Source organism: Notamacropus eugenii, chromosome 4 (genome assembly GCF_028372415.1).
Source record: "Notamacropus eugenii isolate mMacEug1 chromosome 4, mMacEug1.pri_v2, whole genome shotgun sequence".
NCBI classification, from domain to species: Eukaryota; Metazoa; Chordata; class Mammalia; order Diprotodontia; family Macropodidae; genus Notamacropus; species Notamacropus eugenii.
In genome coordinates this window covers 432,564,452-432,590,633 of record NC_092875.1, presented here as the reverse complement: position 1 = coordinate 432,590,633, position 26,182 = coordinate 432,564,452, and the positions used below count along the sequence as shown (strand labels likewise).

At 36.7% G+C, this 26,182-nt stretch overlaps 1 protein-coding gene across 4 annotated transcripts in view; it reads right to left on the bottom strand.

Moving 5' to 3' along the window:
- Positions 1–26,182, bottom strand: part of ATP8B1 (ATPase phospholipid transporting 8B1) — a 150,920-nt gene that overhangs the window by 42,818 nt on the left and 81,920 nt on the right. For all 4 annotated transcript variants that reach the window (XM_072605961.1, XM_072605959.1, XM_072605960.1 and 1 more), the window contains exons 3-12: positions 15,900–15,997; positions 15,004–15,117; positions 12,334–12,432; positions 12,153–12,214; positions 7,333–7,405; positions 7,152–7,222; positions 3,479–3,561; positions 3,184–3,342; positions 2,934–3,022; positions 1,431–1,621 (exon numbers count right to left, since the gene is read on the bottom strand). In XM_072605961.1, the coding sequence (XP_072462062.1) occupies positions 1,431–1,621; positions 2,934–3,022; positions 3,184–3,342; positions 3,479–3,561; positions 7,152–7,222; positions 7,333–7,405; positions 12,153–12,214; positions 12,334–12,432; positions 15,004–15,117; positions 15,900–15,997 (1,039 nt within the window). The remainder of the gene's footprint in view (positions 1–1,430; positions 1,622–2,933; positions 3,023–3,183; positions 3,343–3,478; positions 3,562–7,151; positions 7,223–7,332; positions 7,406–12,152; positions 12,215–12,333; positions 12,433–15,003; positions 15,118–15,899; positions 15,998–26,182) is intronic.

The following is a 26,182-nucleotide window of genomic DNA, read 5'->3' as shown; positions in this document are numbered from 1 at the left end:
TTCCTTCAAAACTAGTGTTGCCAAGGTTAAAATATCTGAAATAAGAGACAGTAAGGGAATTTTAAAACCATTTACGGAGTCTAGAATTTTAAGTACATCTTAGATGGAAACAAGAAAGCATTCAGAACCATCAGTGGCTAGAAAAAGGATGTCTCTAAAATAGATAAGTAGGGAAAAATAAATATCAGAAAAATAGGTAATTCGTGTATTCTCATAAAGTGAACATTTCATTGGCTTTGTTCTCTCATTCTCTATCTGTAAGTGTGTGTGTATGTCTCTGTCTCTTTTTCTCTCTCTGTCTCTCTCACCAAATACTATGTACACTTATTTTATTTCTGCAACATGTACTATGCCATATACCCCAGGCTATAATTTTTTTTAGAGGACTGTGTTCTATCTATCTTCCTTAGTTCTTATCATGATGTGCTCCGCACACAGGAGGCAATTAATAAATACTGGTGAATTTAATGTATCTGCAGTACTTATTACATAAAGTCATAAAAGTATGGACAAATATCTTCCCAATCACGCAAGAGATGAGTTTAGATTTCTTACTATACAACAGATGTGATTGAGAGCTTTACTTCATGGAAAGGATGACTGTAATTACATAGGAGGAAATATAAAACAAGACAAATATCACCACATCTGATTAAAGAGCATTATGCAATGCCCATCTGTCCTTGGACTATTTATTAATTCAATTCAATAAGCAATTTTTTAAACATTTCTGTGTCAGGCACTATAGTAAGCATTAAGAATCTATGCTCTAAGTAGAAATGTGTAACCTCAAGGTACAAGAAGACCCTACCCAAAGGCATTAAACACAAAACTAACATAAAGGGCAAATTTTGGAAATAAAGAAATGAAACAAGAAAAATCACCAAATGAAGGCAATGATTGTTTCAGAGGCAGGAGGTACTTCATAGTTTGTAGTTCGTAGGTGGGTGAGGAAAAAAAATCATTGGCTTAACATGACATCAAAAAGGTGGTAAAAGAGGCAGTAAATATTTGTCAAAATGAAAAAGGAGCTACAAATGTGAGAAACGACATGGAGTAGAAGAGCCATCCTCATCCTAAAGCTCTTACAAAGCCATGGTTAAAAGAGATGGGCTTCAGAATAGTGTGTGTCCAGGAAACTGATACAAGAGCAGGAGGCACTAGAAGGTTTCAGGGAGGGATGAAAACACCCCCCCCCCCCCAAAAAAAAAACTGGTAAGAAATGAAATTTCTGATTTTAGTTCCTAAGCCTGATTATGACTATACTTCAAAAGCTCAACATATTGGGAAATTTTTCATAGAGGAAAAAAATGTTTTTTCTATGTCATGAGAGTAGTAAGTAGTAAATTAGTATAAATGCCCATTTAACAATAAGTTGTATACCTTCCCATTAAGCTTAAAGCAAGAAACAAAAAAGGAGACTTTGTTACCTGACATAGAGGGAGATGGGTACCATAGTGTTCAGAATGATGATGTAGCCCCAGAAATTAAGGAATCCACGATATGAAGGTGTGCTGTCTTCTCCATCATACAGGTACCAAGAAAAATTACCAACCTGTGCTACCCAGTAAGCATGTCCAATAGCTAGACCAGCAGAAAGAAGTATAAGGACCACAATGATCTAGAAAGTGAAATGTTTCCACGTATTACTCAGATCTGCCTTTGACCAAGAGAGGGTCTAAGCTAGATTCCTAGTCCTGCCTACTCGAAAAGCTTCGTGCATTCCTTTATCTATAATGTATGAAATATGTGGAAACACTAATAAAAAAAATCAAAACAGTATTAGAACACTTTCCTTTATGATTGCACTTGGTTTCTTTAATGATTGCTAATAGTATCTGATTCACAACGCCACTCCCCAAAAATTGTCAGCAAAAATAATTGTTAACAAAACTCTGTTGTTTATCAGTTGTTTAAGCATCTTTGACTCTTCATGACCCTGTGGACCATACTGTTCATGGGTTTTTCTTGGCAATGGTTTCCCATTTCGCTATCCAGTGGATTAAGACAAACAGAAGTTAAATGATTTGCCCAGGGTCACACAGCTAGTAACCGTCTGAGGCCAGGTTTGAACTCAGGTCTTCCTGACTCCAAGCCTAGCACTCTAACCACTGAGTCATATAGCTGTCCCTATAAACAAAACTTTACTGAAATACAATTCTACACTAATAGAAGTGACCCTAGATTCTCAAAGGCTATGCTCTTGAGGTATCAGCTCTTTCCAATCCAGAAAGGTTTGGTGGAAAGGGTATCTAGGTAGTACAGCTCTGAGTCTGGAGTCAGGTAGACCTGATTTCAAATCCAGCCTCAGATACTTACTAGTTGTGTGACTCTATATCTACCACACTTTCTTCAAATGCAAAATGAAGACAGTAATAACACCTACTTTCCGGGGTTGTTGTGAGGATTAAATGAGCTAATTTGGTAAAGTGCTTAGCACAGTACCTGGCCCATTCTAGGTGCTCTATAAAGGCAAGCTATTATTATTTAAGGTCCAATATCGTCCGTACTAAGTTTAGACAGTATCCTAACAAGGAGGTTGGTCAGCTGGTGATGAATTTTTTGGCCAAGGCAACTCATGAAGACTATCTACTAAGATGTACAGGTTGGATCATGAAACAGGGTGAATTTCCAGACTGATGAAATCACAGATTTCCAAAGAATCGTACATTGAGAATTAGAGCAATCTTAGAGAGGATCAAGCGCAATCTCCTCATTTTGTAGATAAGGAAACTGGAGTTGAGAGGTGACGTTAACTGCTCTAAAGTCCCCCTGATAGCAAGTAGCAGAGATGGAGTATGGACCAAAGTCCTCTGACCCCAAACCCAATGATCTTTCCACAGCCCTCCCCTGATTATTGGAGCTAATATTTTTTTTTTAAATCATTAGTGAAACAGGTTAGCTTTTTGTGCAGTAAAATAAAAATATTTTACCGTGTAAACCATGTAATTCATCAAGTAATCAATTTTAGTCCTTTTAAACCTGGTATTCCCACTGTTTCTCATGATTTTGGTGTCAGCTCCTAAAAAAACCCAAAATTGAATGTGATCAAAATATGAAAAATAACAATCGTATATGTATTCATTCTTATGTTTTGGACGGTGAACAGGCAGGGAGGAAATATCTTGTGCTTCATTTTTATTATTCACGTTAGGTTATTAATGACATGAAAAAATAAAGTACCTGCAAAAATGACCAAACCATGGCAGAAATCAGTATTTCTAATCACACAGCCACGCAGCAAAATTTTATCTGCATCTAAAGAGTAACTTATGTTTTTCCACGATAGTGTTCCTGTAAACTTATCTAGTCGATTATTTGGTTCTTCACATTCAACAAAACCTAGGTTGAAAAGAAAAATTTCAATCTATGTAAACATTTAAGTGTAGCATTTCATACAAAATTCATTATTTTTAGACATTTTAGAAATAGAAATTATCTATCAAAATTGCAGCCAGAAAAGCAATTTTATACAAACCATCAAATGCTGCCAATGCACTCTCTTTTTGGAGATCTCGATCTGTGACTTCAAGTGACATTTTGAACTTTAAATTTGTTTCTCTAGGGGGAAAAATTAAAAGAAAAGAAAATTTAGTTGGACCAAATTGGTCATTTAAATGGGGATATAATCATGAAGGAAAACAGCAGTAAAAAATTATTTAAAACATTGCATTATTTCATTACTTAGTCATATTCTTTCTATATTAAGAATCAGTAACTAATGTTCTAACTGGTAGGTTTCCAGTGGCTTATGTGGTCATGTACCCTAGATCTGGTTCTATTTTTTTATTCCAATTTTAATTAGAAGCTTTGGAGAAGGGAGAAATAAGTGGTTCACTGAACTGGAGCCAAATCTTTGGCATACTAATACCCAATTCCCTTTGTAAATAGCTTTCTCTGGGCTAGTATGTGGACAAACATCTGAACATTTCAAACTATCAACTCATTAGATTCAGCAGTTAGTCAACTGCAACTTTCTCTCTACCACCTACCTATTTCTTCTATTTATCCCAAACTCTGAGGATCCCTTTGTAAACTAAACTTTTAGTATTTTATCATATCTGTTAGGTATGCAATTGGAATGGGGCTCATTTGACTCTATGTTAAAAAATGAAACTCAATTATTTCCTATTATCCTTAGAAATGAAGTAATTTTCTTTTTGGTTCACTTGACCTGAGAAGGCAAAGGTGTAACTGTTAACTATGATACTTCACATTTACACCAAACCAAAATGTGATACATTCTGAAAGCTGGGAAAGGCACTAAAAACATATGGAAAAGGCATAGGTCCACACAACTTTGCAATGAGATAGGCTTTTTACCTTCTGGCAACATCTCTTATTCAGGATTTTATTTCAAAGTTTCCACAAATATTAGCTGATTTAGTTCTGCCTATTAGGCAGGTGGCCAATTGACCTTAACATAGCCTAATAGGCAGGACGTGAGAATGTTTTCATGTTTATAAGTAACAGTAGTATCTTTTTAAAAAAAATTTCTATTCAGTTACTAAAAATTGAAATTATTCACATGTTTTATCTCATTTGATCCTCCAAATGACCTTCTGAGATAGACAAGACAGAATCACAGAATTTAATATTGAAGGGGACCTCAGCAGTCATTTCATTTAATCCACACCTGAAAGAAATCTCCACTGTAATGTCTTGCCAAGTGGTCTTCCAGTCTCCTCTTGAAGAGAGATCTCCAAGGAAGAGAAACCCAGCAATAAAGAATGAACTTACAAATAACTAAAAAAATGAGATAAGTTTACAGAGTGAGGGGGACAGGTCACCTCAACCTTTCCCATGCTCAGGAGGGCTCCCTCTCTATAGAGTATGTATTACAGAAAACAGACAGAAAAAAAGGAGAGTTTGTTACAGAGCCTACTTGGCAGCAGCTCATTCCATTTCTGCACAGCTATAGATGCTAGAATATTTTTCCTAAAATAATATGGCAAAAACTAGGTGTGGACCAACATCTTATATCCTATACTAAGATAAAGTCAAAATGGGTACATAAATTTCATTTTATTTGATTAGCCCATATTAAGAGCACTTAGAGTGTGATTTAGATTGGATCATCAGTAACTTTTTCTCCTAAAATTTCTGTATTTATGTAATCAACCTCAATTAGTAATGTTAATACATTTTTAAAGTAATAAGAACATGATAACACATACAAATTGCATGAAAAGACAAGGCACAAATAATATTTTTTTTAAAAAAAGAATCTTTTTTCCAGCCATCTATCCTAAAATAGCCCTTTTACACCTCCTATCCATTGTTCCTGGTTATGCCCTTTGAGGTAAAACAAAACAAGCAGAATTCTCCTTTCATCTGTCAGCCCTTCAAATACTCAAAGCCCAGCTCATCATGTCATCTCTGAGCCTTCCCTTTCTTCCTGGATTATAAATCCCTAGTTCCTTCAATCATTTTTCAGTTGACATAGACTGAAGGTCCTTCACCATCCTCGTTACCAGGAGGGCAAAACACAACAACGAGAAATAATTTTATGTACAGAGATGTCTTTTAGGACTCTCTGCTGCTAAAGGAAGATCAGCTAAGAAATTCTCACCTTTCCTTAATCACTGTTTCTTTCTTAAAACACACAAGAAGCAACAAAGAGAAATTATATTCTGATGTATAAAAAATATGTTGCTGCTGAAGGAAAAATGACAAGAGCCTTGAGAAGAACTGGTCATGGGATGATAGATAAGGAGGTGATTATCATATATACTCTAGGATTTTGGGTGATTGGGTTTCAGAGTTCAGAGAAAGCATAGGTACATTCCCAATGCCTAAGGGCCTAAAGGGAAAATTAACTCAAGAGGGACAGTATAGTTTCAAAAATGAAATTTTGATAACAACATTAACTATCCTACTAAGAAAAAGGGGATCTTTTTTAGTTGGCCTGGGTGTAAAAAGAAGCTCAAAGAAGAGACAGAATTATAGAATGGCGTTGATGAGAATGATGATTGAAAAAAAAAGTTGAACAATTCAACTAACAAACAACTCAATTTCCACTTTCTCTTCTTTGGAAAATGACCCATAGATTGGGAAGCAGAGAACCAAAATTTTAAGAGATAGCTGAAACCCAGGAAAAGTGAAGAGGTTGTAAGTGCATGTAGCTACCCTCAAACAGGCATCAATCCATGAGACAACATGCAAAAGAAAGTGATCAGGGTAGAGAAGGAATTGGAAATTGGGTCAAAAAGGAAGTAGCTGCAATTGTATAGCCAGGAGAATGGAACAATTATAGGTAAATTAATGGCTATCTTCAAGTATTTGAAGATAGCAATCATGTGGAAGGACAGTTATACTCATTTTGGGTGGTCTCCATAGGTGAAACTATGAGTCATGGGTAAAAAGGGTTTTGGGGGGAGGAGACTTGTGATTTCATCCATATAAAGCACTCCCAATAAACAATTTCCCTCCACCCATGCAAATCAGCAACTTGTCTCTAATTTTTAGTCTTAAAAGAGTAGCCTGGGACACTGAGAGGTGATGTGACAATCCAGAATCACATAGCTAGTATATATCAGAAGTAGGGATTGAACCCAGATTTTGGAGACTCCAAGGATGGTCCTCTGTTCATGATACCTTCTCAGTTTAAGAGTCAGATGACCAAGTGAGGTTAGAGTTCTACATTTGCCAAGGTGAAAGTTACATCAAGGCAAATATTGTTTCAATATATGAGAAAAGTTAATAATTTAACAGTTTGAAAGTGGAATGTGTTGTCTTAGAAGTCAGTTCCTCATCCCTGATGTCTACAAGAGGAGGCCAAATGACTAATTATTGAAGATGTTGTTCAGGGGATTTCTGTTCAGGTAATAGGGGCTAGATTAGAAGACAGCTGAGGTCCATTCCAGTTATGGATCTCTACGATTCTGGCCTTATTTTAGAGACGAAGGGACTGAAGACTGTAAAGAAGCAAACTGGTTACATTGCTAGAAAGTGGCAAATCTGGAACTTAAATCTAGATCTTTCAACTCCACATTCAAGATCCATTTCAAAACACATGATACCCTTGGAACAGATGACTTCAATATACACACATATATGTAAATATAAATGCATATACGTACATAAACAACATGCTGTATTTGCATTGCAATGCCTTAAATGAAGTGACCTTTCAAAAGAAATATTCTTACCCATCTAATTCAGCAGTTTCTACATAACAGAGGCTGTTAGGCTCTGAGCTGGACAGCAGGAGAATGTCAGCCTAGTCAAAACAATAAACACAAGTTAACTCATTAAATGTCAAGCAAAAGTATACCAAAGGTCACAGATTCAGGCAAATTTGGATGAAATGGAGATAACTTGTTCACTTACAGGAATAAAGTCATTTTTTTTCAAACGAATGACATCTCCAACTTGAACTTCTTTCCATTTTGCAGTTTTGAATCTAAAAACAGCATTTGAAATATTAGCAATTATTCATTTATATATTCATTTACATATTTATTCATATTTTAAAAATAGTGATATTAAAATATATAGAAGCAATTTGGAATTTATATTAGGAATATCTAGGACTCTGAAAAGTATAGGCATTCTATGAATTATGACAGAAAAATCTTCAGTTTTGAACTAAAATATATTTTATTGGTGTCACAGAGATAAGAAGCCATGGAAATATGCCCTCCAGCTGGCATATTTAGATGTTGTAGCAAAGTGTTAATCAAGAGATCGCAACAAAGATTGGCTTATAGAATCTTGACTCTTTGTTCATGGATTTTTAAGGAGCTGCAGCTTTTCAAGTTCTATCCCTGTTCTTCCTCCTCTAGACTGACCTAACAAGTAGACATGCTATTTATTTCCCTTCTTGATCCCTCCAAAGCCTACTTTATATCATCACTGAACCTAGAATCTGATGTCACTTACCAAGTTTGTCTAGCAAGCCAGAAGCCATATATACACTAGAATACTTAAAGATTGGTTCTCCTTTAAAGGAAGAATTACCTAACACTGAGTCCTTTATATTTTGGCATTACCTGAGCTGTGATACTATAGACTCCAAATGTCCATTTGTGTATTGAATATATTGTTTTAAAAGTTTAATATTTTGCAACTTCAATTCAGTCACAGTAATCTGTAGCTCATACTGACCCATCATCTACAAAGGGAGCCTCTGCTTAACAATGGAAGATTTCAGGGAACAAATTACTAAGAGGGTGAAATGCTCCATTTTGGTTTTTTTTTTTATTTAAAGCAAACAGCTATTATTCTATTCTAACTGGGTGGAGATTTTTTATTTGTTGGAATTGGAAAAGGGGAGAATAAGATGCTTAGATTCCAAAAACTGAGTCCAGAATCCTTCTCAGTTCCAAACTGTACCACACAGAAAGTTGCAAATTTCAAATAAGTCTGAATTTAGAAAACTTTTAAATATACAGTAATTCAATATGTGAATTTTGGAAATAGAGGATTACTAACAATTCATGAATCCCATGAAATCTAACAAGATGCCTCTAGAACTAATTATTAGAAGCAAAATCAAGGCACTATGGTTTCCTTATTAATTTCTGACCAAAATGCACATAAACAGAAAATCTCATTATGTTGATTTTTCTAATTTGCTAGGATTTACGATACAATCTGTAAGGGTTTTTAAAATTTAGCTTCAATTGATTTGATTTTACCTATTAATCAAAAAAATGATAACAAAGATTTATTAATAAGTATCTTTTATGAGACCTGGATCATACTAGTTATTAGTGATACAAAGACAAAATAGTGAATGAATGGATGAATGATCATGATGATGATATTAGCCAGCATTTAAATATTGCTTACTATGTGCCAGGTATTTTACAAATATCTCATTTAACCAGTGAAAGAATACTTAACTGCAAAGCATTTATAATCTGTATAAGAAAGGCAACATGTGCATATGTAGATAAACATAAAATATATGCAATACAGATAATTTTGGGGGAAAGGCAGCAGCACTTCAGGGACCAGGAATTGCTTCATGGATTAAGTGGCACTTGAGCTGAGCCTTGAAGAAAGTTAGGGTTCAAAGAGGCAGAGATGAAGGGGGAATTCATCTCAGGTATGAGGGACAGACAGCATAAAGTCATGGGAATGCAAGTGCCAAGTGTGAGAAACAGTAAGGGCAGTTTGGTTGGACCACAGTGACCATGAAGTGGAGTAATGTGTAATAAAGCTAGAAAGGTAAAATCAGGCCTGGTTGTAAAGAACTTTAACTGTCAAACAAAAGCATACGTATCTGATTCTAGAGGTAAGAAAGAACACCTGGAGTCTATTTAGTAGGGAGAGACATGGACTTGTACTTTAGAAAAATCACCTTGGCAGCTGAGTGAAGGTTGTATTGGAATAGGAGAAGTGTGAAGCAGGGAGCCCCAATTAAGAGGCAACTGCAATTGTTCATCTGAAAGGTGATGACGACCTGAACTAGGGTAGTAGTTATATGAATACAGACATGGGCACAGATGTGAAAGGTACCACAAAATAGAAATGACAAGATTTGGCATCTGATTAGAAGTGAGAGCAAAGGGTTAGGTATATAGCACCAAGATTTCTGACCCAAGTAAACGGAGGGATAGTGGAGACCTAGACACAAATAAGGCATTCTGAAAAAATGATGTGTTGAGAGAGGGAGAAAATGAGTTCTGTTTTGGACATGCTGAGATTGAGTAGTCCATGGGACATCCAGTTCAAAATGTCCAAAAGGCATGTGGTGATATGTAACTGGAGCTGAGGAAAGGGACTGGGGCTAGATATAAAAATTTGAGTCATAGGAATAGAGGTAATCATAAAACCCATGTGAGCTAATAAAATCAGTGAGAGATAGAATGGAGAGAGAAGAAGAGAGGGCACAGGGCACAGCCCAATCATGATATCAATTACGAGTCAGCAAAAAAAAAAAAAAAAAAAAAAGAGTAGTGATCAAACAGATAGGAGGGGAGCCAAGATAAAGCAGTATCACAGAAACCCAGTGGGCAGGAAGTATCCAGGAGAAAAGGGGGATCAACAATCTAAAATACTGCAGAGAGGTCACCAAGGATGAAGATTAAGAAATGATTGTTGGATTGAATATCTAGATTATTAGTAAATTCGGAGACAGTAGTTTCAGATGGGTGAGAAGGTCCGATTACAAAGACCTGGGAAGAAAATGAGAGGAAAGGAAATGCAAATAGAAGACTGAGATAGTTTTTTCGAGAAGATAGACAGACAGACAGATAGATAGACAGTTTTTTCTAGAAGTTTGGCTGAGAAAAGGAAGAAAGATAATGCATGATAATTAAAAGGATGGTAGGTTCTAGGGAGAGTTTTTCCCCCTAAGGGTGGAGAAGACTTGGGAATGTTTGTAGGCAGCAGGGAGAGATTGATGGTAAGATAGATAAGACATAACTCTAGGAGACATTTGCTGGAGAATATTGAAGGGGATAGCTAACAGGACCTAGATTTGTCAATAAATTTGGAGAGAGTGAACCTCAAAAAAGAAGAGTTTGCTGAGACTCTGAAAATAGCAATGAGAATCAAGAAACATTTTAAATGAAAATAAACAGTTAACACTGTGGTGTTTTAAATTTGGGATTAGAATTCAGAAGAACAAATCAATTCTTTCATGTTTACTACCTGTTTCTAATTAAATTGTTTCTAATATTCCACTGAGGATGCAGAAGAGCAATTCATATTATAGGCAATATATGATTTACAAATACTTGACTTATTAACAACTCAAAAATGAAACCTCTCTCAGCTGCTGCTGAAGATTCTAACTTCCTTTTTCATTCCAGGATCAGATGGTAGTCTCAGGGTTGGTGTTTATTTCAAAAGAGTTTCAGGTATATACATTTTTTTAAAAAAGTCTTTTGCGGACTAATCTGGGAACCTTATTGCCACTTTTTAAAACTTTTTTTCCCCAATTAACAAGCATTTATTATTTTTCCTCTACCTCTCCCTCCCATTAAAAAAAAAAAAGGAAAAAAGAAACCTTTCTGCAACAAATATGCACAGTTAAACAAAGCAGATTCCCACACTGGCCATATCTGAAAGTGTACATTTCATCCTGCATACTGAATCCATCACCTCTTGTAACAATTTTCCTTTGGGAAAATGCATTCAGAGCTTTAAATAAATGATTTACAAATATATGTTTCAAGCACAATCTCTTTTGCTTCAGTTTCTGATAAAGAGGTGATCCTTCTTGGCAAGGACAAACTCCCCACATAAAAACTGACCCCACCCTTTCCCAATCTCTCCAGCAGATTGCCCCCATTATATCTTTTATCTTGAATTTCTATACACTGGGTCCTTCCTACAAAGACCTTCATTTCTTACCCAATCCTCAAAACCTTCTCATTTGACCCTACCATCCCTACTAGCTATCATCCTATATCTCTCCTCCCCTTCTTGGCTAAACTCTTTAAGAAATCATTTATACAAGGTGCCTCCTCTTCCTCTAGTCTAAATCCTGTGCAATCTGGCTTCCACACTCATCATTTAAATAAAATGGCTCCCTGCAAAATCATCAATGAACTCTTACTTTGAACTGTCTTTAATAATGCTGATCACTATCTCTTTCTGAATATTCTCTACCCTCTAAGTTTTTGTTATAGCCTCTCCTGGTTCTTCTCCTACAGATCTGACTTCTCTTTCCTTAGTCTCTTGGGCTGATTCTCATGTCATTTTTACTAGCTGTGGGTGTCTTCCCAAAGCTCTAACCTGGGTTCATTCTTGATTCTCTCTATATTCTCTCACACAGTAATCTCATCAATTACGATGGATTAAATTATCATCTCTATGTAGATGACTCCTATATCTTTCTATCCAACCTTGGATTCTTCTTCTTAATGTGAGTTTCTTGAGGGTAGAGTCGGTTGTCTTAAACCTTTTTTGGCATCCCCAGTGAAAACCACTGGCAAATAATAATTGGACTAACTGATACACCTAAAAGACTACTTTGTGCTGTTTTCATGGTCATTTTATTCAAGGCTTTTTATTGTGACACTTAGATTAAAGACCTTTGAATCCACAGCCTTGATATTTTTAGGCTTTTGCACAAAAATCAAACTTATTGGTACATCTGTCATCACTAATCACCATCAGCCTTTAGCTATGTCAAATAAAAATATTTAGACATTTTTACAGAGTAAAAAGAAATAGGGTGATTTTTACAGTACCTGCCATCCTTGATAACTTCACATGTCCGATTGTTTATCTCTTTATCCATTCTATGGCGAGCCTTGGGTGGGACAGAAGGAAGAAGGAGAATTGATACCTTAAATTTAAAGTTCTACAAAAATTATAGGATAAAATAATCCGAAAACAACAGAATTCTTAGTATTTAAAAAAAAAACTTACCACATCATCCACAAGATCTTTGATTGCAGTGATGCCCAGCACCACAAGTAAAGGCACAAGGGTTGTGTACCATGCCAAGGTAGATATTTGAGGAATAGCCTTTAAAAGAAAGTGTATTGTAAAATATGTAATATTACTATAGAATTCATTTTTGTATTTGAAACCTGATTTGAATAATTATTCATAACTGAATTCTTGAAGACATACTGGTAAGAGACTCTTGGTACCCATTATACAAGTTATCTCAAAAGTCATTTCAATTCTAAGCAATAATAAAAATAATGAATATTATATATCACAATTACATAGGGTATTCCAAAATTCTTAGTGCCATTTTTAGCTATTAAAACTTAAAACTGCACTAAGACTTTTAAGACACCCTGTAAAATAATAACAATACTAACATATACACAATAATGATTATCATAGTTAACACATGCTGTTTTAAAGTTTGCAAAGCATTATACATGCGTTATATCATTTGAGCCTTCCAACAATCCTGTGAGGTCAGTGATTTTATTATCCCCATTTTATAGAGAAAGAAATTAAGATGGTAGAGAGAGTTCAAGTGACTTGCCCAAAGCCACACCGTAAGTGTCTGAGGCTGGATTTGAACTCTGGATTTTCTGATTGAAAATCAAGTGCTCTTATCCACTATTACACCTAGTTGCCTCTATTTTATGTATACATATATATGCACACACATGTATATGTGTGTGTAACGTATATAATTGACATGTAGCATGCAATCCGTAATTAAACATAATAATCTCCATATAAAACAATAATAACAATACCCTCAGGCTATTCTCTTTAGCAGCTAGCCACCTCTAACAGTGCCCCCAGGAGAGTAGTTCTGTGTCCTAAAATGGACACAACTGCGGGTTTATAACTGTCAAGTAAAAAACACTGGGACTTCAAGGATCTAGGTTTTTGTTCATGTGGAAAATCCATTCGCTGGTGCAGACTGTAAGCCTCCCATGACTCAAAAAGACATTCTCATGAATTATTCTGGCCAAAACAAATGCATCCCTTTGTGGATATCTCTCTGTGAAGATTATCATCAAATCTTGTGTGCCTGGTCCTTAGAGAACATACAGTTGGATGCCAGGTCTTTGCACTTTCCTAGGAGATGCCCAAGCTTGTGTATTCTGGAATCCAGATTCAACTTCATGCCATAAAAGGCCCTGGAATAAGACTTCAGTAGGGATTTGGGATAATATGAGAAATATCAACGGACAATGTCTGATGGACTAAAGCCAGGGACACTGTTAATCCGTGACTGATTCAAAAGTAGGAAGTAGTCCAGGTGTAGCAAATATCTTTTCTGTGTGTGTGTGTGTGTGTGTGTGTGTGTGTGTGTGTGTCTGCGTGTGTGTGTGTGTCTCTGTGTGTGTGTGTGTCTCTGTGTGTGTGTGTGTGTGTCTGTGTGTGTCTGTGTGTGTGTGTCTGTGTGTGTGTGTGTGTCTGTGTGTCTGTGTGTGTGTGTGTGTCTCTGTGTGTGTGTGTGTGTCTCTGTGTGTGTGTGTGTGTCTGTGTCTGTGTGTGTGTGTGTCTGTGTGTGTGTGTGTCTGTGTGTCTGTGTCTCTGTGTGTGTGTGTGTCTGTGTCTGTGTGTGTGTGTGTGTCTGTGTGTGTGTGTGTCTGTGTGTCTGTGTGTGTCTGTGTGTGTGTGTGTGTCTCTGTGTGTGTGTGTGTGTGTGTGTCTGTGTCTGTGTGTGTCTGTGTGTCTGTGTGTGTGTGTGTCTGTGTCTCTGTGTGTGTGTGTGTCTCTGTGTGTGTGTGTGTGTGTCTGTGTCTGTGTGTGTGTCTGTGTGTGTGTGTGTGTGTCTGTGTGTCTGTGTGTGTGTGTGTCTCTGTGTGTGTGTGTGTCTCTGTGTGTGTGTGTGTGTGTCTGTGTCTGTGTGTGTCTGTGTGTGTGTCTGTGTGTCTGTGTCTCTGTGTCTCTGTGTGTGTGTGTGTCTGTGTGTGTGTCTCTGTGTGTGTGTGTGTGTCTGTGTGTGTGTCTCTGTGTGTGTGTGTCTGTGTGTGTGTGTGTGTGTCTGTGTGTGTGTGTGTGTGTGTCTGTGTGTGTGTTAGACAATTTATATACTTATTTTTCATCTCCACCTTTAAGAACCCTTAATCCTCCTTGGAGGCTCAGCTCAGGTGCCATGTTCATTATGTCGCCCCTCCCTCCTCAAAGACTAAAAGAGAATTTGTCTGGATCTCCACTTTGTCCCTTCTCTCTCTAGTTTATATGATCATTCTTGAAGTATCATTTCTCGCTCAGTTCTGCTGTCCTCCTTATCTCCTTAAGGATAATCTTAGTTTCTTGAAGGCAAGAACTATTTTTGCCTATGTCTCCACTGTCCAACCCTGCATGTACAGAATAGGTTCTTAGTAAATGTTTGTTGACTTGAGTTAAACTTTAAGACAACCAGTTTTAATCTTCATATCAGTAAGAGGAGCCAGAATTAGAGAGTTGTGCAAATATTTTTTTCCCTCCCCTTTCTGAATCAGTCAGTAATCATTTGTGCTCCTGTGGTGCATGAGGTAAGATGGTACCATTCTCTTAAATAAAAAAAAAATCAGATTCTTGGAGTCATTCATCTTACACCCTTTTACAACTTAAACATTATTGAACAACCATTACTCGTATGAGATTTAAGATATCAGATAGTATTATTACCTGTAAGATAAGGAGGGTCAGGAAGTAGGTATTGGCAGCCCTCTTGAACTGCTCAAATAAATTCATTGGTAAAAAAGTAACTGCATTGTACTTGTAGGTTTTAATTGCATTATTCTAGAAAAAAAGAGAATCATTTTAAGTATTATCACTCATTTTCTACCTCATTTGCTTCTCCAAATTTTATATTGACCCAAGTATAGAATATGATTAAAAAAACCTATTGCCAAAATTTAGTTTATTAGTATCACTACTTTAATTGTGAAAGTGACATTTAGCAGCCAGAATGTGATAGTGGGATTTCTTAAACTTGTTTTAAGTCTGTCATGTGCAAAATGACTCCCAGAAAGCTTAAAGTCAGGACTGCTGTGTAATAAGATATATAACCTTTAAGGTCAAAGATACAAAATTCCCTATTATTGTTATCAATAATTTTTCTTTTGGTCTGGATGGGCAACATTGCATGAGTGTAGGGAATTCTTGGCCAAGAAAAAGCTACAAAGCACTTTACGTACTTTATTTGAGCCTTACAACAACCCTATTATTATTTCCATTTTAGGAAGGAGGAAACTGAGGCTGTGAGAGTTTAAGTAGTTTGTCCAAGGTCATATAGCTAATAAACATAGGATTTTCTGACTCCTGAGTCCAGTACTTCATCTTTAAAGTGTTTTTATAAATCAGTTACCTTCTTTATAGAGAAATATGAGGGCAGGGGAGAAATTAATCCACAGAATTGTACCAGTTTACACCTATCTACTTGTTAAGGTAACTAAAAGTGGTGAGAGGAATAAAAATTAACATTCTATAAAACTACAGGTGATCATGTAAAGATTCTTGTTGATTTAATACTGAATAAACACAGACTTTAAAGACATGTTTGGAAGCTAAAACCAGCTTACCGCATATTTACTCTCTTTTAAACAAAAGAAAGTTGTCTTCATAAACTGGGGCTGTTCATGGAAGCTTCGATCATTTGCCTTCACTTGCCATGTACAGTCTGAAAAAGGCAGGGGGAAGGGGGAGAAACAATGAAACAAAATCTCTCAAAAAACAAACCGTGCAAAACTACTTGACTGCTCATTTATAGGGCATTATAAAATATTCAGGGCAGCTAAGTGGCGCAGTGGATACAGTGTCTGGCCTGGAGTCAGGAAGACTCATCTTCCTGAGTTCAAATCTGGCCTCTGACACTTATTCCTGTGTAACTCTGGGTAAATCCTTTAATCCTGTTTGGCTTCAGTTTCATCTTCTTTAAAATGAGCTGGAGAAGGAAATGACCAACCACTCCAATATCTTTGCCGAGAAAACCCAAAAGGGGGACATGAAGCGTCTGCCCCAACTTAAACTACGAAACAAATACATTTTAACAAATCTTTCAGATATGTTGTGGTAACAATAATAGCCAAATACAGTGTACTTTTTAAGGTCTGCAGAGCACTTTACATTCAATATTTCATCTAATCTTCAAAATAATCCTGTGGTGTAGGTGCTTTTCTCACTCCCACCCCCAGTTTACCAACAAGAAAACTAGAGCTCAGAGAGTTTAAAGGACTCATTTAGTTTAAACACAGGACTTCCAGACTCCAAGTTCAGAACTTTATCCACTTTATCTAGTACCCAGAATCACAATGAGCTGCAATGCCAGTCTTCTTAGCATTTAATTTGCTTTTTCTCCCCAAATTTCTTGGGTGCATACATTTTCCAAATCCACCAAAAGAGAAGGTCTTCCATCTTGACTAATTCTTCCTCTTGAAGTTTCAATCATGGATAATACTATTCTGGGCTTTAACTCATAAAACAATGCCTGCTGACAGCTGTAATTCTCACAGATCTCTCTACTCTCACTTAACACAGTTTTGGCTACATTCTTGCAAACATTTCCCGTTCCTAAAGCTTCAGGGAGCTTATAGCTCCTTCACCTTGCCTCTCAAGTAATGATTTTGTGCTGGTTCAGCCCTTTCAGTCACTTCGGATCCTTTGTAACCTATCTAGAAAGAGCCTGAGGCTGCATTTGAACTCAGGTCTTCATGACTCCAGGCCCAGTGTTTTGTCTTCTGAGACATCAGCTGCCTCCACTCCCTGGTTAGTATATCTTAAACCTTTCAGCCTCCTTTGCAAAGTATTTCTTCTTTCTGGCTGATGTATAAGATTTAACAAAATATATTTAAAGGCAAATTTCTGAAGAGAAGGTTATTGTGTGTTAGAAGCTGTTTTCCCCTTATGTTCCCAGTTTGATTATCACACACATGTGCTTAGATATCACTTAATTAAAATTCTATCTCTTTCATGAAGTTACTTCACCTGACATTCCTACCTGATCACCTTTACCCAATCATTCTTCCTCTATAGCATTTATTTCCCATTTAATCACATGCAGGCACACATACACACATATGTACACGTACATATACACACATGTACAAGGTGATCCAAAAAAATCTTATTGCACTTTTAAGCTACTAAAACTTAAAACCCTTTAAGCTATTAAAGCCTTCATAGGATTTTGGGACCCTGTACACACATAACACACACACTAGTGACGTAATTATTTCTGTCTTATTTCCTCTTTTTTTGTTGTTGATCAGTTGTTTTAGTCACGTCTGACTCTTTGTGACCTCATTTGGGGTTTTCTTGGCAAAGATGTAGGAACAGTTTGCTATTTCCTTCTCCAGCTCATTTTACTGATGAGGAAACTGAGATAAACAGTTAAGTAACTTGCCCAGGGTCACACAGCTAGTAAGTGTCTGAGACCAAATTTGAACTCAGGTCTTCTTGACCCCAGGCCACATGTTCTATCCTTCATGCCATCTAGCTTCGCTTTATTTCCTCTCCTAGATTGTAAAATTCCTAGAACATGGGTACTTAAAAAATTTCTCACAGTATCGATAAGCCAATGCCTTACACTTAATAGGAACTAAATGAAAATTTGCTGAAGTCATGAATGAATGGATATCAGAAGTTTTTTTCCAAAAAGTGAAAAAATTGTTTCTCTTGTTGACTATTCTCCCTGCTAGTACAACAAGGCATTTCAAATTTTGATGGAGTTGTCTTTTCCCATATAATTAGACTGTGTAACATTAAGATTCCATTTGCCTGGATAAAATTTTGAATTCTGGTTGGACCAAATAAGAATAGGTTCCTTAAGTTTTTTTCCAAGGTTGAATTGGATTATGACCTTAAAAATTTATTTTCCTAGACATTTCTTGAAATCCTAGGTGGTAAGAGGCAAAGATTTTATCAAACTTGAGTCCACCCTTCCCCAAAGCAAGAGCAAAACAAAGCATCCCCTCCCCTAATAGTTTCTTTCATGCCTTCTCTAGATTTTTTAGAAGGTAGGAAACAAGATAGAGCCTGTGTTTTCCTTAAAAGAGTTGCCAATATAACAGGTAATAGAATTATGCTATTTAAGCATTTTCTTTTTATAGCTACTCAAGTAGCCAAATGAGCCTCTGCGAAACAAAGGGCAGAGACAATAGCTCCTATAAAATTCAGCTTGTAGAAATAGTGTGAAGCAGAAAGAGGAAGAGCTTAAATTTCTGGCACTTTAGAGATTACCTGGAAGCTCAACTGGAAAGAGGTAGGAAAAAATTCTCAGTCACAGTGAAGAAAGGAAGGAACATGGTCTTCAAATAATGGAAATGAAAAAGGAAAAGAACCTATATGTTTTTTAAAACGCTTATTGCTCTCTGTGGTGGCAAAGGACTGGGAATTGTGGGGATGCCCATCCATTGGGGAATGGCTGAACAGGTTGTGGTATATGATCGTGATGGAATACTACCATGCTATAAGAAAGGATGAGCTCAATGATTTTAGAAACACATGGAAAGGATTGCATGAAATAATAAAGAGAATCAAGAGAATGCTGTATACAGTAACAGCAATATTGTTTTTAAAAACAACCTTAAGTGAAGAAGTTGTTTTGACTATTTTAAATACCCAAATTAGGTTACATGATCATTTTATTATATATTTTAAAGGAACAGCAAGTTGTGCACAATAGATTTGCAGTTTCATGTACAATCATCTTGATTCTATCCTACTATGTTAGGGAAATCCTTTTTATTTCTTAAGTTCAGAATAAATAAAAAATTTTTAAAAAAGAAAAGCAATGAAGGAAAGAGTAACACTGTTTGAAAATATCTTTTGTGTAGGAAAAGTGAGGATCCAAAGAAATGTGTTGGGTTCGTTTTCTGCCTTTGATTCCCTTATTAGTATTCACACAGTACGTTGCATTGGTTAGGTGTTTCCATCTTTGATGGATCAGTAATTCTGTGCCTCCACAGAGAAATGTTGCAAAGCAAACATGTCTTTTAATCTTGTTCTGTACCAGTACATGTCCTCCCGTTAGTCCACCAAAGGAAGCCCACTCAATGTGCTGGGGGTATTCCCCTAGAACTCTCAATCTTTTGTTCAGTGGAGCACATGAGCTCTCCATTCATTCTACCCTGCTCTTACTGAATGACCTCTTCTGTTCACATCTCTCTGGTGACATCCTTAACACCCTGTCTCCATCAACATCAGGCTGCAACTGCTCTCATACCCTCATTAAGGATGTCCTCGATAGGTGTGTGTGTACTAGTCACAAAGATTTTGTAGGAGTGCTTGTGGGAAAGTAGGCATGTGGCTAACTAGTTATTGTTGCTTTATGTCCTTTTTCTTTCTTTCTTTTTTGAACAGGGCAGCATAGTGGTTAGAGAGTCTGCCTTGAAGACAAAAAAACCTGGGTTCAAATCCTGCCTCTAATACCTACTGAGCCTGGACCACTCACTTCAACTCTCAGTGCTCTATGCCAGGGATGTCAAACAGGCAGCCTGTGAGGCCACATAATACTCCTGAGTGTGTGTGGCCTGAACCAGATTAAACTGTAGTTACTTTCTGACTTTGATGTCTGAATGTAGTAATAAAAGATATATATGTATATGTATACATACATACATACATGCACATGTTTATATATCTATCAGTCTAATGTGTGCTTTTCTTAGTTTAATATGTAGCCCACAAGAATACTTATGTACAGTTTAGTAGCTGTTCTATTTGAGTTTGACACCACTGCTCTTGTGCAACTTTCTAAGGTTGTTGAGGAGACAAGATACAGTGGTAGAGAGTTTACTCACCTGGGAGTTCCTTAATCTAATGAAATCAGTAGTCCCTATTGGGATGGTACATGTTTTTCTTCCAGTGTTTGGTTCCCCTGCCTCTGTTCTTTGTAACTAATTTAATGGTTACTCATTGAATTCTTCCTCTCTTAATGGCAGTGCTCTGGTTCTCTCCATTGAGTGCCTTTCCTCACTATGACCTCCACTTACTGACCTACAGGTTATCATCTGGTTATAGGCACTTACATGCATAAGCACATCTACTTAGGAAGTACCTCATTCTTATTTGGACACAGTTTAACACACAACTAAAAGTTAAGGACTAACAGCTTTAATTCTTAACTGCTGTCCACATATCATCCAGAAGAAAAAAAAACCAAAAAACTCCAGGGAGTCTGAAAAAAAAAAACCAGTGGGTTTTTTTCCCCCTTATAATTCTCTACAGATGTGTAGTTGGGGTGTTTTTTTGTTTGTTTGTTTATCAGTTTTTTAAAAATGGCCAATACCTAAGCAAGTAGCAATTCTCTTATTTACTGTGCCCCCTTATCTGTCTGACTTACTTCAGCCAAAAGAAACCTACAGCTACCTGGCGGATTCATCAGTGGCATTCTCCTCCCGTAATTCCATTCCTTCCTTTATTCATGCTTTCAGGGTTAACTGCTGTAGTATAAGCCCTTCAGTAAATATAGCCAAGAGATTCCTTTGCACATTGGGCTCCTTAAAAAAGCTGGCCATCATTAACAAATATGTACTACAGCACCTACTGTGCACAAAACACCTTAGCCTCTGTATCCAAATGCTCAATAATCACAGAGAAATCTATCTTCTGTGCCCACACAGAGCTTATTTTCTAGGATGGAAATATAAATTCACGCAATAAGAAGATCAACAATAGATTTAGCAGTAAAACAGTCATACGTACCCACATACACACAGAGCATGATTTTTTTTCAATCAAATGTTTTGCCCCACCCCCACTCCAGCAGCATGACTCTTTTGATGAAGGGATAATTTTGCTGTGTTTTTCTCCAGTGTCTGGTACAGTGCTTCATACAAAGAAAATCCTTAATAAATGCTGGTTGAATTATAAAACCTAAAAATTATAAATGAATGGGCATATATTGAATGATCATACTGTTTCAAGTCAGTTAAGATTTAAGGAACAGATATAGTCTGAACTAATAGGAAAATTAACTAGTTACAATTGACTAGCATTTTTTAAAAAGGATGACACAAGCATGTCTAGGACGTAGACACCTTTTGTTCTGATGCTAGAACATGCTATATGGTACTTTTGAGGTATAAACAGGACTTACAGACTGACTATGAGAAACCAGAAACATTAATGTTTACGTGGTTCTACACTGGGAAGAAAACAAAGGGAGTGGGAGTCATTCCTAAATGCACTAAGCTGAGGTAAGGGAAGTCCCATGCATCTCTGAATATATCAATTATGGGTCGACTAGAAAAGGGCACATACATGGGCTGATGTATGGTGCTTCCTTTGGCGCTTCAAGTTTAGACCTCTGAATTCATTCTGTTTACTTATTTTCCCTTCCCCACAGAGAAAAGGGCCAAGACTGAAAAGACTTGTTGCCACATTCCTTATTCATATCCTCATCTACTCCAAAGTTCCAAGAAAATAGCCCCCCCTTTACTATGCCTCTTGGAAGGGGACCTGTCTCCAGTTGTTCTGATCTACCTCTTACCACTGGACCCAGATGGCTGTGGAGGAGAAAGTGAGGCTGGTGACTTTGCATAGCCCTGCCTCACTTAAATCCAATACACTTGTAAGTCATCAGGAAGGTGATGCTATGGTCCTTTTAGAGAACAAAGGACAAACCATAATAATAGCTTTTTGGAATACTTGTTCCATAGGCAACAAATTTCCTTTCATTCTAAATCTTCTCCTCTTCTGCTCCTTTTATCTTCTAGCTATGAATGAAACTTAGCTGCCCCACTGATAACACATATTCCTTGGTCACACTTTCCAGTACTAGCTGTAACTTCATTCATTCCCCTTGGCTCACTGGTGAAGGCCAGGAAGTCAGAACACTCCTGGATGCTCAATACCACTTCCAGGTTCTCTACCTCCATTATCCAGTAACCTCTTCTCCTTTGAGACCCAAGCTCTTCCTCTCTAGCACCCAATCAAACTCCTTTCCTGATTCTCCTCCTTCGTATCTTATTGCTCCTTCCCTGTCTTCTATGCTGAACCCCCATCCAGATCACACCCTCTAATTATAAATATCCCACAGGGGTGTGTCCTGGGTCCTCTTCTCTTCTCTCTCTTTACTATGCTTGGTGATCTCATCAGCTTGCAAGGGTTTAACTGCCGTCTTAATACTGATGATTCTCAAATCTACCTATCCTACCTTAACCTCTCTACTAACCTCCAATTTTGTCCCTCTAATGACCTTTCAGACATTCTGAACTGGATGGCTAGCAGACATCTTAAACTCAACATGACCAAAACTGAACTGATTGTCTTTCTCCCTAAAACTTCCCTCTGTCCTCAACTTTCCTATGACACTAGAGGGAAACCTTTCCATTTCCTCATGCTTGGAACTTAGGTGTCCTCTTCAGTTCCTCGCTATCTGTCACCCCCATATCCAATATGTCCCCAAGGCATGTCCAGTTAACCTTTGCAAAATCTCTGTAATATCTCCATTCTCACCTCTGACACTGCCATCACCCTGGTTAAAGCCCTTATTACTTCACATTTGTACTGATGCAACAGCCTTATATCTCTTCTCACTCTAATCTATCCTGTATTCAATCATCAAAGTGATTTTCCTAAAATAATTTCCTGAATTTCCTAAAGCTCCCTGTCACCTGCAAAATCAAATACAAATTCCATTTGGCATTCAAAACCCTTTATAACTTATATTCTTCCTAATCTTCTTAAATGCTACTCCCTGCTGCACATACTCTTCTTTCCAGTGACACTGGACTCCTTGTTCCAAAAATAAGACATTGCATGTGTCTTGGTTTTTGACATTTTTTCTAGCTGTCCCCCATGTCTAGAATGCTTTCCCTCTTCCTCACTGCCCACTGACCTCTCTGGCTTCCTTTAAGTCTCAGCGGCAGTCCTATCTAGGGCAGCTAGATGGTACAATGGATGGTATCTGGTCTTGAGTCAGGAGGACTCCATCTTCCTGAATACAAATCTGGCATCAGATACTTACTAGCTGTGTGACCCTAGGCAAGTTATTTAACCCTGTTTGCCTTAGTTCCTCATCTGTCAGATGAACCGGAGATGGCAAATGGAAATGGCAAATCACTCCAGTATCTTTGCCAAGAAAACTCATGAAGAGTTGAACACGACTGAAAATGAATGAACAAAAACATAGTTCTGTCTTCTTTAGGAAGCCTTTCCCCATCCCTCTTGAACATAGTATCTTCCTTCTCTTCATTATTTCTTTTATTATCCTGTACACAGCTTGTTTGTGTATGTTTTCCTAGTTGTTCCCCTGATTAGACTGTAAACTTCCTGAGGTAAAGATCTCTTTTGCCTTTTTTTCGTAATGCTTAGCAGTGCACTTATTAAATATTAGTGACTTACTGCTTCATTATGAATAACAAAACACAAGCCCAGATACCCACACGTAATGCACAAATTTATTAGATGTTGATAAAAGTGGGTTTGTTCGGATCATCAGTCAACTGATGATATTAATAATTATTGTGTATTCATGGTTATTATGTTCTCTGATCTTTAATGTCCAGAGTCTGACAGTAGTGAATGAAAAAATTAGGTCTGATTAAAACTCCTTTATTGTGTTAAATTCTTATGATTTTATACCATTTCTTCAAGAATTCATGATTTCAAAAATGTGAATACTCTGCCCAGATCAGAAACCCTCTAAGATTAAGCAGATGATTTATGAAAGTTGTGGTAGCTGAAAAATCCATCACCCAATCAATGGCTGTGAAATTAAAAACTGATACCCAATTTTATTTTGCATTATGTAAGAATTATTGATTGAGAATTATATCTAATCAGTATTTATGGATCAGATTTGGACTTGATTGTATAAGCCTCAATGGTACAGTTTGTAAAACTTCAAATTCTCTATTTCTGTGGGCTACGGTCTGACCAAAAAGATTCAAAATCTGTGAGCTTTTACTGACCATGAAGGGATGCAAGTTCACCTGGTCACAGGATGCTTGGCCATCACAAGACTTTCTGGAGGATGTTAGTCAACCCTATGCTTTTCCCACTGCCATGGATACTGGGAATCTCCTGTCTGAGTCATGCCACATGTAAGCCCACTCTCCATCTTTGTGTGTCAGATCAATCACAGTCTTAGTTTACATCATTAGACTACTTGTGGTACCCTATATAACCTGCTACCTTTCCACATGTATAAAAGAGGTCAGATGCATCCCTGGCTACTGAGGAGTAATTGCTAGCCTCCTTAATAAGTTTAACATGTAATATAATAAAAAATGTAGCAGATACATCATACTTGAGAAGTCTTGTGATATAGGACGAGGTAGACCACAAAAAAGAAACAGCCAACCTGAGTAAAAGCAAATGACATCATCTTATTGAGTCAATTTCTTCCAATATCTACAATTGATAGGTGAGAGTCACAGTGAAATAGTGAGTCCTGGTATAATCTACCCATAGATTCCTGAAATGATTAGAAAGGAAGGAAAGTAGAAAAGAGGCATAAGACTGAATGAAATCCATTGTCCTCTCCAAGAGAGTCAGTCAATAACCACGATTCTAGAGAACCTTTGATGAATTATGACCTCTTGACAAAGAAGCCTTATCTCAGGATGAAGAGCAAGACAAATTTTTGAACACAGACAATACAAGAATTAATTTTTCTTGACTATGTACATTTCTTAGAAGAATTCGGTTTTTCTTTTTAATTGGTGGAGTAGGTGGTAGGGTGAGAAATTTTTAATGAAAAAAATGCAATTACAAAAGGAAGTGAGTTAACCTACCTTATTCATACTGAACAACTTATTTTTCTAGGATTTTTATTCCCAAAGTATCTAATCTTTATAAAATAGAGATGTACAGAAAAATCTCATAGATTTGTAATTATCTTATTAATTATAATTCTGCTGAGGAAAGAAAGTCTATGGAAGCAGATAAACTTAAACCTACCAGCAAATCAGTTATGGTCACTTCTTTTCAAATAATTTGCTCAATAGCATGGTAAATGGTTCTTAAAGTTTAATTCAAAACATTTATTACAAAAATGCTCTCATATAGGAAATAAATATGAATGTTGTTTCTTTACATTTCTCAATGTTAAAGCAAAGTATTACACCAGTAATGTCATATACTATAAAACATGAATAAAAACAAATTTTAAAGAATAAGCTAATGATCATTTTTTTAAAATAAATTTTTATTTTGTTTTACTTAGTAGTACAAAAAAAACCTTACTGCTTTCAGCAAAATATTTAAAAAATGAAAGCAACGGGATCAAATATGCTTCATTCTTTCAGGGAAGGCTGGCTGAACACTTTAAGATACAGTGATGCAAAGGTTTGCTTCTAAGGGCCTTCTAAGGGCAATCAAAATATTGATCCTTGGCTGAAACAGCTAAAAAAGATACTGTGCCAAAACAGGTAGATGTAAATGGAAGAATCATATCCTTGGCTGCCCTTAGCTAATCATGAGACTCATTTTTTAATCCAAACCACAAATATTACAAAGGATTTGACTACAATCCTACTAGTAAAGTTTTATCTTCACTCTTGTGAAATCAGTTGTTCTTATGAACTAATCAGAAAGTATTGAATACTTATGCTTTTAACAAATGGGTTCAAAGATCCATTGAAACTCTTCATTTGGGAGATTTTTAAACAGAGTAGAAAATTCTGTTTCCAAGCTCTAAAGTGCACAGATATGCTAGTTTTTTCTATGACACATCATTTTCAGTAACAATGGATTAACTTTTTAACCATCATTTTATTTGAGATGGTTTCACAATATCTCAAGTCCCAAAAACAGGTGTGGGGTAAGGTTCATCATTAAACAAGAGATGTAAATTCTATTTTTAGTAACATCCTTAATAATTAAAAAAATCTTTTGATCTTCTTGTCAACCTGATGAA